General features: G+C 41.5%; 1 protein-coding gene across 10 annotated transcripts in view; it reads left to right on the top strand.

Annotated features, from left to right (window-relative positions):
• usp9 (ubiquitin specific peptidase 9) overlaps window positions 1-25,670 on the top strand; it is a 34,168-nt gene that overhangs the window by 3,947 nt on the left and 4,551 nt on the right. For 2 of the 10 annotated variants that reach the window (XM_072396576.1, XM_072396575.1), the window contains exons 2-46: window positions 1,605-1,873; window positions 3,992-4,137; window positions 4,451-4,530; window positions 5,495-5,607; window positions 6,730-6,948; window positions 7,602-7,717; window positions 7,831-8,082; window positions 8,186-8,321; window positions 8,413-8,565; window positions 9,089-9,193; window positions 9,344-9,550; window positions 9,659-9,795; window positions 10,685-10,723; window positions 13,152-13,285; window positions 13,378-13,468; window positions 13,699-13,812; window positions 13,920-14,148; window positions 14,994-15,089; window positions 15,215-15,426; window positions 15,755-15,995; window positions 16,095-16,244; window positions 16,363-16,483; window positions 16,609-16,739; window positions 17,029-17,307; window positions 17,418-17,549; window positions 17,804-17,941; window positions 18,103-18,269; window positions 18,406-18,514; window positions 18,622-18,768; window positions 18,900-19,046; window positions 19,144-19,351; window positions 19,437-19,657; window positions 19,946-20,133; window positions 20,245-20,418; window positions 20,525-20,666; window positions 20,823-21,579; window positions 22,800-22,923; window positions 23,008-23,233; window positions 23,352-23,481; window positions 23,579-23,764; window positions 24,003-24,223; window positions 24,336-24,424; window positions 24,520-24,676; window positions 24,857-25,069; window positions 25,611-25,640. In XM_072396576.1, coding sequence (XP_072252677.1) covers window positions 1,772-1,873; window positions 3,992-4,137; window positions 4,451-4,530; window positions 5,495-5,607; window positions 6,730-6,948; window positions 7,602-7,717; window positions 7,831-8,082; window positions 8,186-8,321; window positions 8,413-8,565; window positions 9,089-9,193; window positions 9,344-9,550; window positions 9,659-9,795; window positions 10,685-10,723; window positions 13,152-13,285; window positions 13,378-13,468; window positions 13,699-13,812; window positions 13,920-14,148; window positions 14,994-15,089; window positions 15,215-15,426; window positions 15,755-15,995; window positions 16,095-16,244; window positions 16,363-16,483; window positions 16,609-16,739; window positions 17,029-17,307; window positions 17,418-17,549; window positions 17,804-17,941; window positions 18,103-18,269; window positions 18,406-18,514; window positions 18,622-18,768; window positions 18,900-19,046; window positions 19,144-19,351; window positions 19,437-19,657; window positions 19,946-20,133; window positions 20,245-20,418; window positions 20,525-20,666; window positions 20,823-21,579; window positions 22,800-22,923; window positions 23,008-23,233; window positions 23,352-23,481; window positions 23,579-23,764; window positions 24,003-24,223; window positions 24,336-24,424; window positions 24,520-24,676; window positions 24,857-25,069; window positions 25,611-25,640 — 7,509 coding nt within the window. In that variant the 5' untranslated portion in view covers window positions 1,605-1,771. The remainder of the gene's footprint in view (window positions 1-1,604; window positions 1,874-3,991; window positions 4,138-4,450; window positions 4,531-5,494; window positions 5,608-6,729; window positions 6,949-7,601; window positions 7,718-7,830; window positions 8,083-8,185; window positions 8,322-8,412; window positions 8,566-9,088; window positions 9,194-9,343; window positions 9,551-9,658; window positions 9,796-10,684; window positions 10,724-13,151; window positions 13,286-13,377; window positions 13,469-13,698; window positions 13,813-13,919; window positions 14,149-14,993; window positions 15,090-15,214; window positions 15,427-15,754; window positions 15,996-16,094; window positions 16,245-16,362; window positions 16,484-16,608; window positions 16,740-17,028; window positions 17,308-17,417; window positions 17,550-17,803; window positions 17,942-18,102; window positions 18,270-18,405; window positions 18,515-18,621; window positions 18,769-18,899; window positions 19,047-19,143; window positions 19,352-19,436; window positions 19,658-19,945; window positions 20,134-20,244; window positions 20,419-20,524; window positions 20,667-20,822; window positions 21,580-22,799; window positions 22,924-23,007; window positions 23,234-23,351; window positions 23,482-23,578; window positions 23,765-24,002; window positions 24,224-24,335; window positions 24,425-24,519; window positions 24,677-24,856; window positions 25,070-25,610; window positions 25,641-25,670) is intronic. The other 8 variants (XM_072396579.1, XM_072396577.1, XM_072396578.1 and 5 more) reach the window with 8 other exon arrangements.

The following is a 25,670-nucleotide window of genomic DNA, read 5'->3' as shown; positions in this document are numbered from 1 at the left end:
CTAATTATTGAATTAATTGGACTTTTCTGATGCATTTAAATATTTTAGTCTGACTGAAATCGAGTTTCTCAAAGCCAGACTAACATACCCAGATAATTTGGCAGGGGTTCGAATCACTTCTGTATGTATGCGCTCAACGAGACTCAGATGGGTCTAGGCGCTCAAGTGTATATTTCTACCGCTGAATTCCGAGTAAACCTGCTTTCTTTTACATATTTTCCTGCTTCATTTGTCAGATGGCGAAGCATGTGACTGAAAATGAAAACCAAAACCAAACCAGGCAATTAAAACCATACTGAATGCAACCATAAATTGCAGCAGTTACTTTGGCACGAACAGATTCAACCCAACAGTTAACACTACAGTCTTTAAGCTAACATTGGCATGCTATCGTTATGAAAATCGTCTACCAATGTGAAAAACAGCTATCAAAATCTTGCTCATTTGTTTAACTTTCTGCCTTTGTCTTTTCTCTCTATAAAATATTGCCGATTATACAGAAATTTGTTGTGCTACATTCAGTCCTAATGTCTTAATATTTGTTTATATCCGCTTTGTTATGGTATTAGAAGAAGTTTCTTCTGTATGCGATGCAACATTCATGCAACCCACTGTGAGAATCGGATAGGATCTTCAAAAGCTCATGGTTTCCAGAATGTGTCAAGGTCTTCTGCTATTTACTTGATCAATTGCAAAGAGTTTAGTTGTTAGTTAGTTGTGGCCCCAATTGGAAACTTTGCGTCACAAATAACCGAGAGGAGAACTACTTTAATGATAATAAAGTCGGTAGTTTTGAAAATGCGATAATCGTAAAACCGCGCTGTTGAACTCGGTGTACAACAATGTGTTCACGTTACAGTGCTTCGTTGCTACCCTGTCACCATCATGCATACTTGACTATGTTCGTGTCTGCTTTAAAGATGGTGATATTGACCGTGTTGGACTCTGGATGGATTTAAGCAGACGGTATCTCCTGACTCAGTTGTAGCAACTGTTTGGGGCCTGCGGTGTCGTGACGTAACAGAATGTCAAAGTTCAAATGAGTGGGCTTGCGGAGGGTTGCTTTTGGGTTCTATCTGAATATGATGTGTCATGGGGTTAACAGAGTGTTAGAATATTATAGTGAAGGTTTAATTTCCAGACAACTTCAGCAAGAGGCGCATAAAATTCAAAGCAGCATTTTTATTTTAAGGTCAGATGAGTGATGGCTGGCGGTGTCTAAAAGATGTGAAAATGACCTTTTGAACCTTCTCTGCGGCTATTTGGAATACTTTGATTGTGAGATAAGTTTGTTGTTGAAATTAAGAAACGATTCAGGTGTTAGATTTCATTTAGAAGCGAATCAGAAACAAATCCTTGATTGCTACTGCGCACTCTAAATTGAATGGAAAAGCAGTGTTCCTAAGCAGCCCTTCCAAGCCTTGCACATCTAGTTGGTCACAGAACACGGAAGTTAAGTAGCTGTTTAAGGACACACAAACATACTCCAGTTCGGTTGATTCCAGTGGAAGTTTTTAAACAATCTTCTTACCCATCTTGTATAATATGGATAGCTTAAAAAGCCATCTGATGATTCTGACCTTTGCTCCTCTTCCCTGCTACAGGTTATGCAATGGTCTCAGCAGCACACCCAGATCTCCAGGTGCTTGTGTCCCTCTCTCGTGTGTTCGGGCTCTCTTCCCTCTGCTCTACAGCTGAGGTGGCTGTGATTTTCCTCCTTGCCAGCGCTCCCTAAGAGGCCAAGATTGCCAAGATCTGCCCTGTGGCGAGCATGACGGCCACCACGCGTGGCTCTCCGGTGGGGGGCAATGACAGTCAGGGCCAGGGCCAGGCTCCTGATGCTCAGAGCCAACCCCCACTGCCACAGAACCAGGTCAGTATTAACTTTCTACTTTCTGTTTTCTGTTTTTTTGTGACTTTCTTTTGCTTTTGTTCTCTATTTGATAAGTTAAGACACTGCAGCACAGTGTTGTTGATGGTTTTTTTTTTTTTTTTAAACCAATATTGCTTGCACCCAGCTACACACAGATGCCCATAGGGACCAAAAGGGAGGGGAGGGGGTGGAGCGGAAAAGAGTGAGAAAGAGAAAGCGTGAGGATGAGGCATCAATGAACAGAGCCTCCTGAGTGATGGTTAAAGGATGTGTGTGTGTGTGTGTCTGCATGTGTGCACTTGCAGGCCTGTGGTGGTTAGAGATGAGCCACGGTAAGACGTGAGAGCCAAGCTGGCTATGTAGGTCAGCCAAGCAGAAGGAGCCTTCACCATACTCCCCCACATTTAATATTTCTCAGTTAGGTATTTCTCTTGACGATGCGTATTCTTCCTTTAATCTTACAGAGGGATTCTCACACCGTGACTAATGTTGATGTTGTTCGTTGGATGAGGAAGGAGAGAAAGAAGGAAACGATCCGATGCTTAAATGCACTATGACGGATATACATCGTCTTTGTTTCTCTTAAGATGCTTCAGTCCAGTATTTCTGTTCAGCATCACTGAGATACACCCACATACTAATACATTTTTACTTCAAACAAGGCAGCCCTCTCTTTTTGTCTCCTTTTTTTGTCAGCAGGGCTGAAAAGGGCATTGGTTTGTATTCTAAATACTATAGGTATGACGACTTGAATGGCATTGTTAAAAGGCTTTTCAGAAAAAACACCTGTCTCTTTATATTTGTATGTATGTACACTTACTCAACAAAACTATAGAAGCCCGACTACCACACTAGAATTAGCACCTTTCTTTTCACTGGTGTATGGCTGTAGCCATACGTAGACTTAAGCAACGGAGTTTAAAATAAATAAAGAATCGCTCTGGCTTTTGTTTGTCAGTAAGTCATTTCCACTTGGATAGTGCACTCTGTCTTTTTTGCAGTTAAGATAAAAAGAAATCCGAAGAAGCTTCACTGACTGACGTATTCAACATTGTGCGTTGTTCTACCAACCTACGATTCGCCTTTTGTAAATTTAGAGATGAAGTGAGTTATTCTGGTGCATTGAGATTGGAGTCCCCCCTTTTTTAATTTATTTCAAGTTGTTTTTCCCTGGTCAGGACTGCATAAAGGATAGCTTATTTTAGTTCCTTTGTTGGCTGCAAGTATATCGGTGATCAAAAAAAAGATCAAAGATCATCAGGTTTTTGTGATGATACGAGAGTTTTAATGAGCCAATGGGTAAAGCAGCTATTACTTAAAATGGCTGTTTAACCACTGAAACCTGTATTTATACCCAATGGATTCTGCTGTTGGCTGAAGCAAGGCCACTTTAATTCCTTTTTGTCTTTCTTTGTAAATCTTCAGCAGTGTTGTGATTCGGTCTAAATTTTGGGTTCATGTGTAGTTTGGAAATAACTGAGTGATTCAGAACAATTTATCATTCAGTAAAAACAGTAGTACTGTTTCACTGTGGTTCTTTTGGGGCACTGTGTCTCTAACCTTACTGTCTTTTGCCTACTGAGCTGTCAGTTGCCGAGCATGACTGACAGTTTAGCTAACTGATTGTTGAGTGGCTTTGTTGAGTGGCATTGTCGAAACACAAAAGAGCAGAGAAAGGTTGTAGGGCTTTAAAGTTTGAATTGAATGTAGTACTAACGATGAACTTTGTTTTTTGTTTTGTTTTGTTTTTTTAAGGGAAATGGTAATAATGGGAATTGCAGCTTATTAAATGTTTCAAGCTGTTCATCTTGCAAATGTTGTACAGATGCAAGTCCCAGCCAATCTTGTTAGGTTATGTAATTTTTCCAAATGCTTGCTTTTCTCAAAGATGGACACCAAAGTAACAAGAGAAAATGTCCACTTTATCCTATTACTGGTGCTGCATTTTGATATAGCTTAGCTCAGGCTTTTTTCTAATATATGCTGCATGCAGGATGCAGTTGATTATGAATTACTTATGTGTGAGAGGTCTGAAGAACTGACTCCACTTTTCTCCCGAACATCACCTCTTGGAGTTAGTTTTTTTTTTTTTTCAGCTTCTGATTTTCATTTTTCTAGACGTCATCTCCAAACTCATCTAATGAGAACTCTCCAGTGAGCCCACCAGATGAGCAGGGCCAAGGGGATGGGCCCCCTCAGCTGGAAGAGGAAGAGCCTGCTTTTCCTCACACCGATCTAGCCAAGCTTGATGACATGATCAACAGGTATTTACTTGCCTCTTGGCTATGAGGCTGCATCTAAACTCGTTTGTAAGCCAGTGATGTGTTTTAGTCTGATTAACTGCTGGAGCATGCCAAGTGCTTATCAGTTATTTTCTTCAAGGCATCTATCTTTTTCAGTGCGAAGCTATGTGGTTACACAGTTTGCTATATGTACACATTTTTGGATTCAAGTTAAAACTTTGGCAAATCAGGCTGATGGATCTTAAGCTCAGTTTGTTGCATCTCAATCCCAAATCAACTTGCTTCTCAACCACTGACTGCGTCTGAATGTGTTTTGCTTTGTTTGCTTTCCTAGGCCTCGTTGGGTTGTTCCAGTTTTGCCAAAAGGAGAGTTAGAAGTCCTCTTGGAAGCTGCTATAGACCTGAGTAAAAAAGGTAAGAATGTACAGAATGTTCCTTTGACTCCATGCTTTATGGCCTTCATTTCTTACAGTCTGTTGCTTTTAGAATAACTCTGGGGATAATCTTGGAAGACAGCTTAAATTTACCTGTAGGGGGGGAAAAAATGACCGAACTGTTATTTAAAGTTTGAATTATTCTCTCAGATGTTTTTTTGTTTGTTTGTTTTTTTTTTTTTTTTGGAAAAGTGTTTCTGATGACACCTGAAAGACTTAGACCTATAGATCGAAATATTAAATGTAGCTGAAATTAGCTACAGTGTTTGCTATTACAAGAATTTATGACTTTGTGCATGGGTTTTACTTTATATGCGAATTATAAATAATCATAGCTGGATCAGCCTTTTGCAAATGTCCAGAAGCTTGTCACATTGTATATTTGTTGGGGCGGGTGTCGTGTTTATTTTTCATTTACTTACCATTTTTCATCTATGACTTCAAGTAACGTCCCGCACCCATTTGTAGTAGAGAGTTATTGTGTGCCTCAGTCCATGCTGACTGAGAGGAGATCCCTTTCTAATGTAATTGTAACAAATGATTGCAGGGAGGCAGTGATTCACTAGCCATGTTTTTATGAAAACATGTCATTCATATTTCAACCAAGGCTGATAGGCGCCTTCAGCACTCGATACACTCAGAGGAAATCAAGTTATCAATCAAATTATTATTATATCAGCAATATCAATTTGATATTCTATGTACCAGAATTCAGAAAAGAAACATTTGGCAGCAGAGAGTAAAGGCAACTGTGGCAAATGCAGCTTTGACACAGCTGCTTCATACAGCAGATCCTCAATTTTTAACAAATTGTTTTTGTTCAACACTGAATGCATTAAACTGAATGTTTTTGAAAGGTGAAATGTGTTTGTGTAACATGATTCATGTGAATGGTTTGATATCATACAAAGGATCTTTTCTTTCTGTCTTTTCTTTTCTTGCAGGACTGGATGTGAAATGCGAGGCATGTCAGAGATTTTTCCGAGATGGTCTAACCATTTCCTTTACAAAGATCTTGACAGACGAGGCGGTCAGTGGCTGGAAGTTTGAGATACATGTGAGTTTTCCATTGTTACGTTGTCTCTCGCTCAGTTTTGTCAGGTCAAGGAATCAACATTAGACAATCAGCCGAAGGTACATTTAAAAAAAATCTTTATTCCTGTTTTAAGAATTATGGCTTGATTATGTCCGTAAAAGCCTTTTCATAGGTACTTGGTAAATATGGTGGTCTGTGAAACTGGATCCTACTTTCATTTCCCTCTGAGCACATAATCTGTTCTCTGCTTACAAGTGTCAGAAATGACAGAAAATGTCAAAGTTGACACAAAAGGTTGACAGAAATCTGTATTATTGTTAGACGCTCTGTCTGAGCAAATAATGCTTTTATAACCTTGGATATATGCACTGTTCAGAACTGGATTTTTGTCGTTCAGTTGGATTTTCTGTTTAGTTGTTGCAGAGCTGAGGCAAAGAAGCAGAATCAGCAGTGATCAATAAACATTTTGTTAGAAATAGATGAGACTGACTGTTGTGTTGTAATAGAACTTTTTCACAATAGACCAATGAGACACGGGACTATTTGGTTATGAAGGCATATGGAGGAAAAAAAAAAGACAGCTTGATCATACCTGGTGATCTCTGTTGCAGACTTTGGGAATTGTTCATTATTTACAATTATCCATTCCCTCCATAAACGCCACTTCGTGACTCAAGTCTGTGAAAGCTTGTCTGGAATGCTGTGATGAGTCGGCTCCATATTGATTACTCGTAGCTGCTTTCCTCAGACATGTGCAGCAGGCGGGAGCCATGACATTAGCATTGTGCTCGTAGCGTGATGAACAGGCACTGTTTATGTTTTTGTTTTTTTTACATGACACATATTCAGACTGGCATGCAAAGATAAGACACCATAATATTTGTATTGTGAGAATTGCTGTGAAGTCCGTTATTGACTGCTGAAGATAAAATAATCTAAACATTAGTCATCTGTTTGGCTAATCGTCGAAGCTGATCTTTCTTACTGCAATTTGATCTGCATTTCAATGTTGTTTTAACCCTGGTCTGTTTTTAGCAGGACTCTTTACACGAATATTGCTGTTTTTTTGAGTGGATTGACATTATGTAATCTAATTTTAGAGCTAATTGATCGTCTTTTCAAACCCCCGTTAATGTCCCACAGAGGTGTATCATTAATAACACACACCGATTGGTGGAGCTGTGTGTGGCCAAGCTCTCTCAGGACTGGTTCCCTCTACTGGAGCTTTTGGCCATGGCCACCAACCCCCACTGCAAGTTCCACATCTACAATGGCACACGGCCCTCCGAGACTGTCCCTGCTGGAGCACAGCTGGCTGACGATGAGCTCTTCGCCCGACCACCAGACCCACGATCTCCCAAGGTAAAGGACTGTGACGGTTGATGTAGCATTAATAATGATACAGGTTGTGCAAGATGTTGCCTCCCAGTTTGTTTTATATAGTAAATAAGTAGGTGTATGGAAAGTTAGAAATGATTTTGTTGAGCAGTACTGAAGAAACTCTCCCTCCCTTCAAGGACAGTCAGCCTGGCTTCCTTCCTCTTAAAAAGAAGTCATCAAACGGCATTTTAGCCCTTCTGAGTTTACTCGTAAAAAAGACAAGTAGATTCCCTCTTTTGATTAGCTTGATGATGAAAAATATTGAAGTCACTGTCTATGAGACATAAAAATCTCGTTTTATAAATTAGACTGTAAAAGAGAAGGAAGATACACCAGGGACTAGGAATTTTACAGATCAAGAGTGATGAATACAGCGTGGGCACAGGGTCGTTATGAGCAGTACTGTAGCACTGCTTGCCTGTCTGCCTCTGTTGGCAGGAGGCCCAGCACTACTTGGAGTTCTGCTGTGAACTGTCATGTCAGAGTTTGGTACTGTTGGGTTGTTTTGGGCTAGCATCAAATCAGCCGTCTCTTTAAAACAAAACAAAAAATCTTCTTTTTTGTTTTTTGGAGGGGTCATCTTGACTGTAGCTTTTCCTCTTCCAATGTGTCTTTTTTGTTTGTTGTCTTCACAGGGCTGGTTGGTGGACTTAATAAACAAATTCGGCACGTTAAACGGGTTTCAAATATTGCACGATCGCTTCATGAGCGGCCAAGCACTGAACGTCCAGATCATCGCTGCACTTATCAAGTGAGCCTACTGGAAATGCTCCATATTCCACCGTGCCATGAATCGAGCAGTTTTTCTGCACGGTGCTTTTACTGAAAGTGTTTTGATTTGGTTTTCTGTCCTCTGTGTTCCAGGCCTTTTGGCCAGTGTTATGAGTTCCTCACGTTGCACACAGTAAAGAAGTACTTCCTTCCAGTCATCGAGATGGTGCCCCAGTTTCTAGAGAATCTAACGGATGAGGAGCTAAAGAAAGAGGCCAAGAATGAAGCCAAAAACGACGCACTGTCCATGATAATCAAGTCTCTGAAGAATCTGGCTTCTCGCGTACCAGGGCAGGAGGAGACGGTGAAGAATTTAGAGATTTTTAGGTTAAAAATGATTCTTAGGTGAGTACCAAAGCTTTGTCTGAATGCCTTTAAGTTCGTGTTGTTATCCTACCTCCAACCAGCAAGATTAGATGTTAATTGAGCTCTGAATTTTTACCCCCAGGTTATTGCAAATTTCTTCTTTTAACGGCAAAATGAATGCACTAAATGAAGTGAACAAGGTGATCTCCAGCGTGTCCTATTACACTCATCGGCATAACCCCGAAGAGGAGGAATGGCTGACTGCGGAGCGCATGGCGGTAAGTGTGGCTTCTAAAATGTGTGCCTCGATTCAGCGTTTCATACCTCTTTGTTCGGTTAATTTCTCCTTGTCCATTCATCCTGCTCAAGGAATGGATTCAGCAGAACCACATCCTGTCCATTGTGCTGAGGGACAGTTTGCATCAGCCGCAGTATGTCGAGAAACTGGAGAAGATCCTTCGCTTCGTTATCAAAGAGAAAGCTCTTACCATGCAAGATTTGGACAACATCTGGGCTGCACAGGTGCTCTGCAACTGCATTTCATGACTTTTACTGAAATATGCTTAGACCATTTTATAGAATGTTGTAATTAAAGTTTTAAAATGATCATTTTAATAATATTTAAAACCGTGTTACAGTGAGCGTTAGTCAGCAACTCCACATTTTTAATTCTTTAGCTCCTGTTGACGGTTATTTTGCATTTTAAGTGAGGGATTTCCAGCCCCTTGTTCCCTGAAATATCGTATGATCAACTGTGTACCCAGACAGTCGAGAATTCAGCTCTGCCAGTCGGATAGAATGTGTTTAAAAATTGATCTTGGAAGTTGTAAATCAACAATGAAAAATGACTTTTTCCCCTGCTTCCAAGATGCACGGAGAACGGAAATAGTTTGAAATTGCTAAAATCCCGTGTGATCGATCTGTGAAACTGACCCTAAGCTCGTTCCCTCCGTTGGGGCTAGATATGCGTTCATCAAATTATTTCTGGGTGGAGATCGACTGTTTCATAACCCAGTGGATGCATTTTGCTTGTGTGCCTGTGCAGGCTGGTAAACATGAGGCCATTGTCAAGAATGTTCATGACCTATTGGCCAAGCTGGCGTGGGACTTCGCACCTGAGCAGCTCGATCATCTTTTTGATTGTTTCAAGGTACGAGTTACTGTCATCAGTCATAGGATATAATGAATTGTGCCTTGTGTGTTTCTGGTTAAACTACATTGCAGTTCCTTATATCGTTACAGCATTCCTCTGCATCCTGCTTGTAGCTCTGAATTTGCTTGTTCCTCTTCTGTTATACAGGCAAGCTGGACCAATGCCAGCAAGAAGCAGCGTGAAAAACTGCTCGAACTCATCCGGCGCTTGGCTGAGGATGATAAGGATGGTGTGATGGCCCACAAGGTCCTCAACCTGCTGTGGAACCTGGCACACAGCGACGACGTGCCTGTAGACATCATGGACCAGGCTCTTAGTGCTCACATCAAGATATTGGATTACAGTTGCTCACAGGTACATATGGGGCATTGGTGTTAGTAAATACATGCAAAGGCATGAGATGTGTGTAATACATAGTGTATTGAACTCCAAATATAGAGAATATTTTCTTTTCACTCACAGGACAGAGACACCCAGAAGATTCAATGGATTGATCGTTTCATAGAGGAGCTACGAACTAATGACAAATGGGTGATTCCTGCCTTGAAGCAAATCAGAGAAATCTGCAGCCTCTTTGGAGAAGCTCCTCAAAACCTCAGGTAAGATTATGGTAGAAATCTCCTCAGACATTTACTCAGTTATTTCCTTTTGAAACGGTAATCGATGTTGTACTGACTATAGATATTTGTTTTGTTCGACGTGCTTCAACGCATATTAGAGAAGCAGTATTGACATTAAGACGTTAAGATTTCTATCACCTATGCAAAACAGCTGCGATATGAACGGTCTCGCGTTTAAGAGACGAGATGGCCTCTCATTTGAATACTTTACAGTTGAGTTTTTTCAACTTCGCGGTGTTCTGTGAGAGGCAATAAGTCCCGTTAAATCCTGCATTTCAGAAATGCACTGATACACCGAAAGGAGTAGAAGCCCGTAAATGTAAATTTGATGCTTTAACAAATTTCCTTTGGCCATTGAAACTGCCCTCTTTCGTGTGCAGATAACTTTCTAATTATGTCTAGTTTGGAAGTTAGGAAAAAAAATTGGATTTTGGTTGATTTTACTTAACATTTTGAGTTGTAACCGTGACAAACTTTTGTTAGTATAGAAAATAGATAGCATTCAATTCAATTGAAATGTTATAACATATGAAAGAGTACGTTCCCTTAATCCTTAAATCAGTAAAACCCTGGATTTAACCATGCTGAATCTTAGTACTTACACCTGAATTTTTCCTTGCTCGGTTGACCGTTATTCAAAACATACTCTTTTCTGAAGTCATGCCATTATATGGTCGTTTTGTCGGAGAGCTGTAGGTCCAAAGTCTGCAGACTTCTCAAACGTAAAATAACTGCTTTGAAGTTTCGAAGGTAAATTTATGAAATCGGATCGATTTGCGATCATTTTGTACAGTGATCAAGTTGTTTTGATCTGAAATAGTTTTTTAGTCACTGTAGAAAATATGTAGTATACTTGTTGTTTTTTCAGAAAGAAAATGCCAATTAACATACAAACGAACTTAGTCGGGTAAGTTGAGTGCCAATTCCAGGGTTCTTTTTTTCCTTGTTACGTCAGTTCTAACTTTCTCTTTGACATGTTTATGTTATATTTGACATGAAATATAAGTCTCTGCTTCAGCAATTCTTCCTTGGGTTTCATCTCAAATGACTTGTTGCTCATCCAGACCTGCATATGTTAAGTGAAATCAAACAAGGTTGACAACATCGAGACACAATTTTATTATTATTCTTTGGACCGATACGTAAACATGAAGCTCTAAATTTTAAGGGAGGAATAGAAATGATGTCAAAAGAGAATATTTGGTCATAAACCAGTATCAATAAAAGCTGTTAGAGGTCTCTGAATAGTATGATTGTTGTAATTTCAAATGTTTGTTTGGTATTCTGATACTAAATTGATACCAGGGTACTGAGGCATTTTAAACGGTATTATACTGCGCTTGGATGAGACCGGTCTTTTTTTTGCAGTTTATTTTACGTCGCCACGTGACATCACCACGTTGTATTTTGAGTTGAGGCGAGCAAACGGATCAGGAGTCTGGCGACATGGAGAGATAAAAGAGAGAGAGACAGGAGCAGGGAGAGAATGGCAGCTGCTGCAACTTTCACAGCGCCGCAACTCGTAGATAAACCAGGTGCACGAAGTGCTCTATGGTATTACTCCGGCTTTAAAACAAATGAGCACGCAAAGCCATGAACACCGAAGCACCACTGTGCAAACGGTGTTACAAAACATGTCTGGCCAAGGGTGGAAACGCTTCCAACTTGGCAAAACACTTGAAGGACAAGCACCCAGACCTGCGTAAGGAATTCGGAGAACTGTGGGTAATAACTTATATACCCATGAAAAAAAGCAGCATTGTGTGCTAAAAGAAAGCAACTCCAGCCCCCTTCACTCTCCACAAAAGCATTTTATTTATTTTAAAATTGTGCTGTCTGTACATTAGAAAAGCCTGTCTTTGTGGTATTTTATTTTATTTACTGATGCATAGTTCTAGTTCCAAGATTTTCTATTAAGATAAAGTCAATAATGACATTTTTTAAGTCGATGACATTTTTTGTGTTCCCTTCTTATTTGAAGGGTTAGTATTGAAATACATGTTGGCACCGGTATCTTGACAACACTATTTGTTTGTTATTTCTGCTTTTTTTTTTTTTTTTTTTTTTTTAATGTATTTGGTTTTAAAATATGAACAAAACAGGACACAAGTCTAAGTTTAAGGTATAATCTGCAATAATTTTAGCATATTTATGAGGCAACATTTTGAAATGTTGACTGGTATGAAAGTATGAGTGTTCCTTTCGATGAAAAGTGTGCTTTGAGTGCATTCACGTCAAATTCAGCGAGACGGCACCTTCCCGCGGTGCCGTCCACAGGCATAGATATTCCTAAGATTCTAAATCAGTCCCAAAACATTTAGAGAATAACTGTCACGTTTTATTCCTCTTCTTATTCCATTGCTTTGCTCATATTAACGGCAGTGAGCTTGCCAGGAGGGGAGAAGTTGGAGGATTTCTTCATGTCATACCCGTAAAATGCGGATAAGATTTTAAATTGGATCAAATTGGGATGCCGTTACTGCATTAAAGCCAATTCCCAAACGGTGATCGAAAGGTTATCGGATGATTTTTAAGAGCATATATTGCTTGTTAAACGTATCAGTTTTCAAATTCTTTAGAAAGACTTGCTGGAAGTTTCTGTTCAGTTTGTCAGGACTTGGCACAAGCCAACGTGTTCTTTTGATCGAGACGGTTGCACAACTTAATGTAAAGTCCTTTGAGATGAAGCCCCACTCTTTACTATGCCATCTTATTTCAGCTCAAATGATTCTGTGCAAAATATCTGAGGGATTTCATGCCTTGAACCCACTTATTTCAGATTTTTTAAATATCTGTTTAATTGTTTTTTTTTTTTGTTTTGTTTTTAGCATTTTTATTTTTTGCCAATTTATGACTTATGTCACCCCTGCAATCCATTTAAGATTAATTGGACGTGTGGTGACAGTATTCAACAAAATCAAGTCCACTTAATTTTGCCATGACATTGTCCTTAAATGTCTCAAAGGCACTGATGTGGTTCTTTGTACTGTGGTGACTACAGCCTCAATTTAAGGCCTAATTGGTCTCAAATTTGGTTTTTAAACCAAAAATATTTTTATGGAATCGAGGCAAGAAATGGCCTTTATTGATATTTCTTCTTTTGCTGGTTATTCTATGACAAGCAGATGGATACACACATGCACAACATAAGCTGCTTTCTTTGTTTCCTGTGGAAAATTAAACCAGTGTTGCAATGTTTTCTAAATCAGGTGTTTACTGAAATGATTTTTATCCCCGTTTCATTCTCTATCTGTTTTTTTGTGTCTTGCTTTCTCAATCAATATGCTTTGTTGTCTCCCTCACGTCCAACTCTCTTCCTCCTGTTCTGTTTTCAGTCAAACTCAGAGAAGTCCTCACGTGTTTTACCGCCACGACCTGATCAACCAGCTGCAGCATAACCATGCCCTGGTCACCCTGGTGGCTGAGAACCTCTCAGCCTACATGGAGACCATGAGGCAGTTATCCAAAGGTAGTTGAAAAGCTTTTTTTCATAGTTAGAGAGGGTAGGATGAGAAGTGTATGCTGTCTGCAGTCTGATTGTTCATATGTGTGCTTTTCCAGAAGAACAAGCAGAGTTTGACCCCCAAACAGTCAGACCAGGAAGCCGCTACAGTCATGTCCAAGAAGTACAGGAACGACTCAACTTCCTTAGGCACGTAACAAATTGTCCCACAATCAAATGCATTCATAAATTAAAGATCAGATATATTTTTGTGCAGAAACTGCCTTAATCTTTTTTAGTGAAGTGGGATGAATATTCATGTTAGATTGTTTACCAAATTCTCAAAGTTTCTGTTATATTTGTCTAAATGCAAACTTACACTCTGACCTTCAAGCAGCTAGTATCCATAATTGATTTTTATTTTCTTGTTACTTGACCAGGTTCCTATTAAAAGATGGCCAGTTGTGGCTGTGCGCCCCTCAGGCTAAGCAGATCTGGAAGTGTCTCGCTGAGAATGCAGTGTTTCTCTGCGACCGCGAAGCCTGTTTCAAATGGTACAGTTTCATTCGGATTTCTCTCTGCCTTTGCCGACAGACGAATGGAAGGGAATCCATTAATTCCACACGTTTTCTGTGTCCTGTCATTGTCTCCCATCTAATAGGTACTCCAAGCTTATGGGTGATGAGCCAGACCTCGACCCAGACATCAATAAGGACTTCTTTGAGAACAATGTTTTGCAGTTGGACCCGTCTCTGCTGACAGAGAATGGCATGAAGTGCTTTGAGAGGTTTTTCAAGGCTGTCAACTGCAGAGAGGGCAAACTGGTAGCAAAGCGCAGGGCCTACATGATGGATGACCTGGAACTGATAGGCTTGGACTATTTATGGAGGGTGAGCAGTGTATTTGCTACAGTGACAGACATGGTTTTTTTTTTTCACTCTTTTTGTTTCATGCACATTTGTTTAGGAGATTTTATTCAGTATCGTGAGACCAATTTTTTTTGATCCTGCATGATATTGAGTATGTCCCCCTTTTGCTGCTGAAAGAGGTCTGACAAGTCATGCTTTGGACAAACACCATCTGGAGCGTCTGTTAGTAAAATGTTTCAAATAATCTATTTGCTCATGTGGAGGCTGACGCGTTTCTTTACTTTAACGGTATGGGTACTGGGTTTGTGTTAGAGGCAGGTCTATATTTCGACTTCACGTTGTTGTTACTATGACTTGTCATATTTTTTTATATTGACTTAGTTTTACTCTTCAAAATAAAATCTGACAGTTTGCACTTTAAACACGCCTCGGTTCCACATACCATCTGTACAAATGCGAGTCAACCAGATGTCCATTCATGCCTATAAGAACCACTTTATCTCCAATAGGTATGCAGAATCCCAGCGTTTTTTCCCCCAAGCACATTGGGAAAAACACCTGTGGTGGATTGCAGAGAGAGGTTGACAGGATCTTTGAATAGATCAAATAAAAATGACAAATTATGTTTTTAATCTTTTTGTTTTGTATTTTTACAACGCATGCACGTTATAATGGCAGATACATTGATTTTTGTCTCCCCGCTCACATAAAGATTAGAAGATTCATTACCGTGTTTGTAAACTTGAAAGATATTTCATTCATTCACACCATTCCAGATGCCAATGAAAACCAGGCTCGGAGCTCTGAATTTGACACTTTGCCTTTTTGTCAAACCTGACTTTTTGTCCTATTTCTTTTTATCCCAGGTGGTTATTCAAGGAAGCGACGACATTGCAAACCGAGCCATAGACCTCCTGAAAGAGATTTACACCAACCTCGGACCAAAACTGCAAGTCAATCAGGTACCGGAACTGTTTCTTATCATTGTTTGTTAATCAAGCGCTTAAAGAACGCTGCATTTCAAGTAACGGTAAGATGCTATTTTTCACTCTTTTTTTTATTTTTTTATTTTTTTTCCTCCCTTCAGGTTGAGATTCATGAAGATTTCATCCAGTCATGTTTTGATCGTCTGAAAGCATCCTATGACACCCTTTGTGTGTTGGATGGAGATAAAGACAGCATCAACTGTGCCCGGCAGGAGGCCATCCGCATGGTGCGCGTTCTCACTGTGCTCAAGGAGTACATTAATGAGTGTGACAGTGACTACCACGAGGAGAGGACAATACTGCCTATGTCCAGGTACAGTTGGAATGAGATTTTGCTTCATTTTATCTTGACAAAATGTTCAAATAATACTGCACACTAACTGATAGACTTCTACAAGATTACACACAATTTACCAAAGATGCCTCACAGCACTGAATTAAATAACAAGAATGAATACAATCAACTCTGAGACCAATCTTTGCCAATGCAGGCACTTCTGTTTATTCATTTCTTTATATTATTCTTATTTATATATTTTCAAATTTTGTCCCACATTATGTCTTTGTTCCAGAACAAGAACTGTAGAGTCATGGTGTTGTGCCTACACTGTTTCACTGTCTCTATTCTGTTTCTCTTGCAGAGCTTTCCGTGGGAAGCATATCACATTGATCGTACGTTTCCCTAACCAAGGGCGTCAGGTAGATGATTTGGATATCTGGTCACACACCAATGACACAATTGGCTCGGTACGGCGTGCCATTCTAAACAGAATAAAGGCTAACGCAGCGCACACAAAGATTGAGCTATTTATCGGCGGGGAGGTTGTTGATCCAGCTGACGACAGGAAGCTGATTGGACAACTCAATTTGAAGGACAAAACGGTAAGGCTCTGTGCATTCTTGAGCTCAGGGACACAGAAGTCATTTTTTCCAGCCATGAGATCAACATTGGATGAAACACATTGTCATTCTTTTTTGCAGCTGATCACAGCCAAGCTGACCCAGGTGAGTGCCAACATGCCCTCGAGTCCAGACAGCTCATCTGACTCATCCACTGGCTCTCCTGGTAACCACGGAAACCACTATAGTGATGGGCCCAACCCCGAGGTGGAGAGCTGTCTTCCTGGTGTGGTAAGGAGTTTGCACTGATTCTGTGTTAACTATTTAAACAGGCATTTGTTTCTTTTCCATGGATGTGTACCATGATTGCTGTGTTCCAATTAACCACAAGTCACCTTCTGTTTTACAGATTATGTCACTGCACCTGCGCTACATCTCCTTCCTGTGGCAGATCGCTGACCTGGGCTGCAACCTTAACATGCCTCAGCTTAGAGATGGAGCTCGAGTTCTCATGAAACTCATGCCCCCTGGTATTTATGTACTCCTGTGTTCACAATATTGTTTATGGAGTGTGCTTAATCATCTTACTTTCTTACAGTAATGCACATACAGGTTTAAGTCGGTGGTCATGTCTGGGCTGTTTCTGTGTATTTAGATAACACTACAGTGGAGAATCTCAGAGCTGTGTGTCTGGACCATGCCAAGCTTGGTGAGAACAGCCTGAGCCCTTCACTGGACTCGTGTTTCTTTGGCCCCTCACCCTCACAAGTGCTCTACCTCATTGAGGTGAGGCTCAGTGTGCTCTTGTATCACAAATTGTGCTATTTGATGTGTCTTTTTGACCAAATCTTTTAGCCTTTCCCAGACTGACTAGCCTATGTTTGCCACTGTGTATTTACTGTTGCATGAACAGCAGCAGCACTGTAATGCTAGAAGTACCTTTGAATATGTGGCCCAGCTCATGATGCAAGTTTTTGAGTTGGTTAGTTAAAAATTTCTCTGAAAAACGTGGCGGTTTAGGTCTGATGTCTGTTCATGAAGCAGAAGAGTCATGCTCCTCGTGTTCCTTTTGCAGGTTGTGTATGCTTTGCTGATGCCAGCCAGTGCCACGCTGGGTGAGGATGCAAGTGACTTCCAGTACAACTTCTTGAAGAGCGGTGGTCTGCCCTTGGTGTTGAGCATGCTCGCCAGGAACAACTTCCTCCCATCTGCAGACATGGAGACACGCCGCGGGGCTTACCTAAATGCATTAAAGATAGCCAAGCTCCTCCTCACTGCAGTTGGCTTTGGACACGTGAAGGCTGTGGCTGAGGCCTGTCAGCCCAATGCGGAAGGGAATATTCCTGTCTCTCCGGTTAGGCTTCACACATAAGTCACACATAGATAAACCTGTATAACTGGTTCCTCGTTAGTTACATGTCAAAATCTTAAAATGTATGAATCTGTCTCTACACCTGTTTACAGATTAATCAGGCCACTCATGACCAGGCGCTGGTTCTCCAGAGTGCCCTGCAAAACATCCCCAACCCAGCTTCAGAATGCATGCTGCGAAATGTAGCCATTCGCCTAGCCCAGCAAATTTCTGATGAGGTAACAGTAAGTTTACAGGAATTTCCTTTTTAATACGTGTGTAAGATTAGAATACCTTTAAACTTGTAATGATTAAGAGTTTTGATTGAAAGTTTTAATGTATTGTCTTTTTTTTAAAGTCTAAACATAGAAATGGATAGCAATGGTACCCGCTATTTAAAATGAGACATTTAATGTAACAGTGGTCGTTTGTAAAAGGTGAAAATGGACTATAAGAATGATAGTAATAATAGACTTTATGGAAATGTATTTTTCATCAGAATTTCTTCCAGGCATCGAAGTACATCCCAGACATTTGTGTGATCCGAGCAGTACAGAAAATTGTGTGGGCATCAGGCTGTGGTACAGTCCAACTTGTCTTTAGTTCCAATGAGGAAATCAGCAGGATATATGAAAAGGTAAGAAGTCGTTTTTCACATTCTACTTATGACTTATGTATGAAGTTACATTGATGATTGATAACCAAAGGTTATTACGTTAAAAGATTTCAGTCCAACCAGCAGGCTTCAGCAAGTTGTATTTTTTTCTTAATATTTTTCAATGACTGTTATCTTTGTAGACGAATGCAGCGAAGGAGCCAGATGGAGAAGATGAGCAGGTGTGCTGCGAGGCCTTGGAAGTGATGACACTGTGTTTCGCCCTCATGCCCACAGCTCTTGATACACTCAGCAAGGAGAAGGCTTGGCAAACCTTCATCATAGACTTGCTGCTACACTGCCACAGCAAGTAAGTATAGCAGGATGAAATCTATGCTTCTGCTGAAGCATAAAGGCACTGAAATGTCGGATATTGATCACCTGCAGCTTTTTACAGCTCTGTTAGGAAAAACATGACACTAATGTGAAAATCTGACTTTCAACAGATCTGTGCGTCAAATGGCACAGGAGCAGTTTTTCCTTATGGCAACAAGGTGCTGCATGGGCCATCGACCCCTCCTTTTCTTCATCACCCTCCTCTTCACAGTGCTGGGGGTGAGTGGCTTTATTGCTTATGACTTAATGTCCAGCACTGGTTTTTCCCTGGTCTCCTGAATTAATGCAGGAACTCTTAATTTTGTGTGGTCCATCTTTGTGTCCAGAGCACAGCGAAAGAGCGAGCCAAACATGCTGGGGACTACTTCACTTTGCTCAGACATCTACTGAACTATGCGTACAACAGCAATATCAACCTGCCAAATGCTGAGGTGCTGCTCAACAACGAGATTGACTGGCTGAAACGAATACGGGTAAGAGGACCGTTCCAGTTAAATATTAACAATGAAATTTTACTAGATTTTAGTCATTTTGTTGTATTGTGTCCCCTGAAAATCAAATTTGGGGTGGAATTGATGGAACATGATATGTTTTCATTCACAAGGATGAGGTTAAGAGGACAGGAGAGACTGGTGTGGAGGAGACGATCCTGGAGGGCCACCTTGGGGTCACCAAAGAGCTTCTAGCCTTCCAAACACCGGAGAAGAAGTATTACATCGGCTGTGAGAAGGGAGGAGCCAACCTCATACGGGTACAGCAATACCATACCGGAATACCATTTATTCACTTTCCTGTTTTGCCTTATAACTTATAACTGACCGATTATTTATTTATTTCTTTTTGATAAGGAGCTGATCGATGACTTCATCTTCCCAGCATCTAATGTTTACCTGCAGTACATGAAGAGTGGAGAGTTCCCCACAGAACAGGCCATTCCAGTGTGCAGCACTCCTGCTTCCATCAATGCTGGCTTTGAGCTCCTGGTGGCTCTGGCTGTAGGCTGCGTCCGCAACCTGAAACAAATAGTGGACACTCTGACTGACATGTACTACTTAGGTAGGGAAGCGTATCTGGAGCTGTTTCACTCAGGAGTCCCCCTGACAACTTGCTTACGGGTGTTTTTGTTTCCCTCTGCATTCAGGGTGTGAGACACTGACAGAGTGGGAGTACTTGCCTCCAGTGGGGCCACGACCCAACAAAGGCTTTGTCGGCCTGAAGAACGCTGGTGCCACTTGTTACATGAACTCCGTCATCCAGCAGCTGTACATGATCCCTCCCATCCGGAATGGCATCTTGGCTATTGAGGGCACGGGCACTGACGTGGATGACGACATGTCTGGGGATGAGAAGCAAGAGAATGAGGTACTCTCGGAAATTGTGTCTCTAAAACCTTTCAGCTTGATGAAGAATTTCATCCTTTCACAGAATCCAGTTACTGACTAAATGGCCAACTTCAAGCTCATAGGCCATGTAGGCTGAGCTTGGACCTGAGGGTGTCATAGATTTAGTATTAGTTCCAAGTAAATCACTTAGCAAATTGATTTATACAAGTCATCGTGTCGTTCTTTTTCTCAATAAAGATGCTGGACGGCTTTGGATTTGGAAATCATGTGGTCTGATATATTTCACTTGTATGAATGGTCTCCGCAGAGTAACGTAGATCCTCGTGATGAGGTGTTCAGCTACCATCACCAGTTTGATGATAAACCCTCCAGTAAGTCAGAGGACAGGAAAGAGTACAACATCGGGGTGCTGCGCCACCTACAGGTCATCTTTGGCCATCTTGCTGCATCCAGATTGCAGTACTACGTCCCAAGAGGGTTCTGGAAACAGTTCAGGTATTTTAACAACCCACTTACTTTGTTTAGGCCTTGAATGAACAGGTTTAGCAGTTTCTGATGTCATAATACCTCCTGTTGTTTTATATATATATATTTTTTTTTTTTTAGATTATGGGGTGAGCCTGTTAACTTGAGAGAACAACATGATGCTCTGGAGTTTTTTAACTCTTTGGTGGACAGTTTGGATGAAGCTCTGAAAGCTCTCGGTCACCCCGCCATGCTCAGCAAGGTGTTGGGAGGATCCTTTGCTGACCAGAAGATCTGTCAGGGATGCCCCCATAGGTGAGCACTATTATTTCAATTCCCTTTACTAGTGGAAATGACTATTTAAGGCATTTAAAATGTAGACTTTTGAGTTGTTTTAAACTGATAATAATTATGTGTTCAGGTATGAGTGTGAAGAATCCTTCACAACACTCAATGTAGACATCCGAAACCACCAAAACCTGTTGGACTCCATGGAGCAGTATGTTAAAGGAGATCTGCTGGAAGGAGCCAATGCCTACCACTGTGAGAAATGTAATAAGAAGGTGAGATTCTGATGTCCCTCTGGTTGATAATCAAACTTTAGAATGTAATGGCGTTGACTTTTACTTGATTTTTATGTTTTTACTCTTAATTGAAACAGCATTTGGAGGAAGCGGTGGCAGCCAAAGCTAATTTGTAACGTTTTCCCTTCTTGTCAGGTTGACACAGTTAAGCGTCTTCTGATCAAGAAGCTGCCGCCTGTCCTGGCCATTCAGCTCAAACGTTTCGACTATGACTGGGAGAGGGAGTGTGCCATCAAGTTCAATGACTACTTTGAGTTTCCCAGGGAGTTGGACATGGAGCCGTACACCGTAGCTGGTGTAGCTAAGCTAGAGGGCGATGACGTGAACCCAGAGAACCAGGTGATCCAGCAGAACGAGCCGTCTGAAGCCACAGCTCCAGGCAGCTCCAAGTATCGTCTGGTGGGAGTGCTGGTACACTCAGGCCAGGCCAGTGGCGGACACTACTATTCCTACATAATCCAGAGGAATGGGGGTGATGGTGAGAAGAACCGCTGGTATAAGTTTGACGATGGTGATGTGACTGAGTGCAAGATGGACGATGAGGAGGAGATGAAGAACCAGTGCTTTGGAGGGGAATACATGGGGGAGGTGTTTGATCATATGATGAAAAGGATGTCGTATCGGAGGCAGAAGCGCTGGTGGAATGCTTACATCCTGTTCTACGAGCGTATGGACTCACTGGACAAGGACAGCGAGCTTGTCAAATACATCTCAGACTTGACCATCTCCACCACCAAGCCGCATCAGGTCAAGATGCCCGGTGTCATCGAATGCAGCGTCCGCAAGCAGAACGTCCAGTTCATGCACAACCGAATGCAATACAGCCTGGAATATTTCCAGTTCATTAAGAAACTTCTGACCTGTAACAGTGTCTATTTAAACCCTCCTCCAGGTATGCATCGTTTTTGTTTGTGCAGATAAATTCAGCAATTTATCAGCGGATCCCATTTCTTTTTCCTGTTGTATCTTGAGATAGGATAAGTAACTAAGGATAGCCACATAGCCAGAAGCGTACGTACATTAAAAAAACAACAACTGTCTGCTGCTCCAGGTATTTTGATTTGAGGTAGTTTGTTTTGGTCACGAACGCAAGCGCAGTATAGCTGTTCTATTTATCCAGGTAAGTCCGATTGAAGTTAAAAACCTCTCTCAAGAGGGAGACTTGGCCAAGAAGCACCTTGGTGAATAAATGCAGAACAGACGACTCATAAAAACAATACAAAGAATTGCTAAATAAGCCGTGTACAAGAGAAGTAGAAGGGGGTGACGACATTTCAAAGTTATTTTTAAAGTACAGAATCACTGTGGGAGAAAACAAGGTATAAACATCAGAGAACTGCGCTGCTTTACTGATTAGGCCAGAGCCCAGTAGGTCATCGCCACAGAAGCACTTCATTTGGACTTCAGAAAGCAAATCTTCATGGATATGATGTTAGTTTGTTTTCTGCTGATTATACAGCCAGTATGGCAGTTATTCATTGTACTTTACTAAGGGTGCATGACCTTTCTTTGTTAAAACAACCCTTTGGATTGCTGTTTGAGACGAATCCGCCTCCCGTCTGCTTTTTCATGTTTCATCTTAGTTATTGTTTTGGATAAAACGAAGATGGCAAGAATGAGAATGAATGGCCATACAATTTTCTGGCGTATTTTCCCACTAACTCCACAGTATTGTGGCACATGCATAAAATACAATCCATATCGCTTCTGCGTTCCATTACGCTGGATGCGAAACCACTTTTATTTGTGATGGACAAATTGCGAGACATGTACATTTAAAACGAATTGAAACTGGAATGAACAGCCTTTAAGCGGTTGGTTGCAGTTGACGCTGCAACATGACATTGACTGTTTCACTTCATGTCGAGTGCTGGGATTCGAAACAAAGAATGCCTGCCTGCCCTACTAAATACAGACCGGGGTGTAGTTTTATCTAGATTTTTTTTTGTATATTTTTACGCATCTCGTAAAGGTAAATGTGTTATTTCCATCCATCACTGAGTGAAATCTGGTTTTTCATCAGTGTCCAGATGTTGCTTTTTAAGTGGTCGCTTTTATTGCAGTATGGAACACTAATCAAATTACTTAATCTATTTATTCTTTTGATATCAGGACAAGACCATCTTCTGCCTGAGGCAGAGGAGATCGCTATGATAAGTGCTCAGCTGGCTGCTCGGTTCCTCTTTAGCACAGGTTTTCACACCAAGAAAGTAGTACGGGGTCCTGCCAGCGACTGGTAAGCTCCATCTTCCTGTGTTTATAAGACATTTCTGTGCTTTTGGATCTTCTCTGTAATTATTCCCTTCATCTTTCTCTTTAGGTATGACGCCCTCTGCATCCTGCTGCGACACAGTAAGAATGTACGCTATTGGTTTGCACACAACGTCCTGTTTGCTTACCCAAACCGCTTCTCCGAGTATCTGCTCGAGTGTCCGAGCGCTGAGGTCCGTGGTGCGTTTGCCAAGCTCATAGTCTTCATCGCTCACTTCTCCCTGCAAGACGGCCCCTGTCCCTCACCCACCGCCTCACCTGGACCCTCAGCTCAGGTTGGTTTCCTAGAAAAGACTTGAGGCACTTTGGATCACATGTCACTGAGGAATTTCTAAGCCGGTGCTCCTGATTAACTGATGTTTGTGTTTTTTTTATTTTATCTTTGTGTATCAGGGCTGTGATAATCTCAGTCTAAGTGACCACCTATTGAGAGCTGTACTTAACTTGCTCAGAAGAGAGGTTTCTGAACATGGCCGTCACCTGCAGCAGTACTTTAACCTCTTCGTCATGTATGCCAATCTGGGTAAGCAGACCACAAACTTGGTCCACATTTGATCTTAATCTGTTTATCATGGAAGTGTTGTAGGATTTAGAAAGCTTTTTTTCCCCCTACCACACAGGCCTGGCAGAGAAGACTCAGCTACTTAAACTGAATGTTCCTGCTACGTTCATGTTGGTCGCTCTGGACGAGGGTCCCGGCCCTCCTATTAAGTACCAGTATGCAGAGTTGGGCAAGCTCTACACTGTGGTCTCCCAGCTTATTCGCTGCTGTGACGTCTCCTCCCGTATGCAGTCCTCCATCAATGGTGAGTGCATCACTAGAACTCGGCAGTTATCAGATGATGAAAACCTTAGAAGCAGTCTGTTGTGGTGGGAATTGGAGCCCAATGAAGATTTTCATCCTTGCTCAGGATCTAGTGACTGACAAAACAGCCACTCTGAGCCTCTGCTGTGTAAGCATAGCTTGGAGCTGAGGGCGCTCAGGACTGATTCACAGAAGACGTTGTGGCAAGAACAGTGTAAATTAGCTTCTGTTCTTTTCAGGTAACCCTCCCCTTCCTAATCCATATGGGGACACCAACCTAACAACCCCAGTGATGCCTGTGCAGCAGCTGGTGGCAGAGATCCTGTTTGTCAGGACAAGCTACGTGAAGAAGATCATTGAGGACTGCAGCAACTCGGAGGAGACGGTGAAGCTGCTTCGTTTCTGCTGCTGGGAGAACCCTCAGTTCTCCTCCACTGTGCTCAGTGAGCTGCTCTGGCAGGTAAAAGTCCGATGCAGCATCAGACCAACATCAGACCTACTTTGAATTGAATTGAACTTCTTGCTTGTGTCTTTAAGAGTGCTCAGATTGTACGTGTTCCGTTTGCCTTCAGGTTGCATATTCCTACACCTATGAGCTGAGGCCTTACCTGGACTTGCTGCTACAAATCCTTCTCATCGAGGACTCCTGGCAAACACACAGGTTAGACTTACAGCTCGGTGTGCAATTTATGACCACTCCACTCTTTTTAAATGTGCTCATTGTTGAAGTTTCGTCTCCCCCTGTGTTTAATGTAGGATCCATAATGTGCTGAAAGGCATTCCTGACGACAGAGATGGGCTGTTTGACACCATCCAGCGCTCCAAGAACCACTACCAGAAACGGGCCTATCAGTGCATCAAGTGCATGGTGGCCCTCTTTAGCAACTGCTCTGTGGCTTACCAGATCCTCCAGGTACTCATTCTCACAGTTGAAGCTATTTTCTGTCAACCAAGCACAAGCTAACACACTATGCCTGGAATTTAATGTCATTTCAGGTCATTTCTCATGTCGTAAGCTCCCCTTTAAAGTGGTTAAATGTGATTAAATGCTAATCAGCATGTTGATTGTAAACCTGTGTTTGCACTCGTACAGAGTAACGGTGACCTGAAGCGAAAGTGGACATGGGCAGTGGAGTGGTTAGGGGATGAACTGGAGAGGAGGCCATATACAGGAAATCCTCAGTACACCTACAACAACTGGTCCCCTCCAGTTCAGAGCAACGAGACCTCTAATGGATATTTCCTGGAGCGGTCACACAGTGCACGTATGACACTGGCCAAAGCTTGTGAACTCTGTCCTGAAGAGGTAACGGCACTTGCATTGTTCTCTTCACACCCACAGTTTCACATTGAGGATGATGTTTAGAGATGTATCGGAAAAATCCGACAGAAATGTTTTATGACTGAGCCTGAATCTGATTAGTATCACATCAGCCCAACAACCCACTAAATGGCATAACATGACTTATTGGGTGTGTATGTGTCGTAGAGTAAAGGGATTGATTGAGTATTAGGTTCACCGTAATTTCATTATTAACCTTTATGAGTGGTGTTATATAATAATTATTTTTCTCATAAATATACATTTTAGCATGTTCTGTTTTTAGCTTTTTCTTGACCACTCATTCAAAGATGATCAATTTTGTAGACAAAATTCATTTTAGACTCTGATTAATCTACAGCTGTGACCCTTTTGCAAGGCTGAATATGTTTTGTTTTCATGGCTGACGTTCGCAATCCACACAAATATATTTGTATTGTTCTCATTTAAAATGAGTTACTTGTATTTTTAATGATGACAAAACCCAGTAAAATGACACACTTCTCCTGTAATATTCCATACACAGCTCAAGTGTACTCAGGGAAGCCCAGGGAAGGTCAGTATTCCAGGCACCACGACATAAAGG

The sequence above is a fragment of the Leuresthes tenuis genome, unplaced genomic scaffold (genome assembly GCF_036924035.1).
Source record: "Leuresthes tenuis unplaced genomic scaffold, fLeuTen1.0.hap1 SCAF_12, whole genome shotgun sequence".
Lineage (NCBI taxonomy): Eukaryota > Metazoa > Chordata > Actinopteri > Atheriniformes > Atherinopsidae > Leuresthes > Leuresthes tenuis.
Note: the sequence above shows the minus strand (reverse complement) of the source record. Positions and strands in the feature narration are given on the sequence as shown.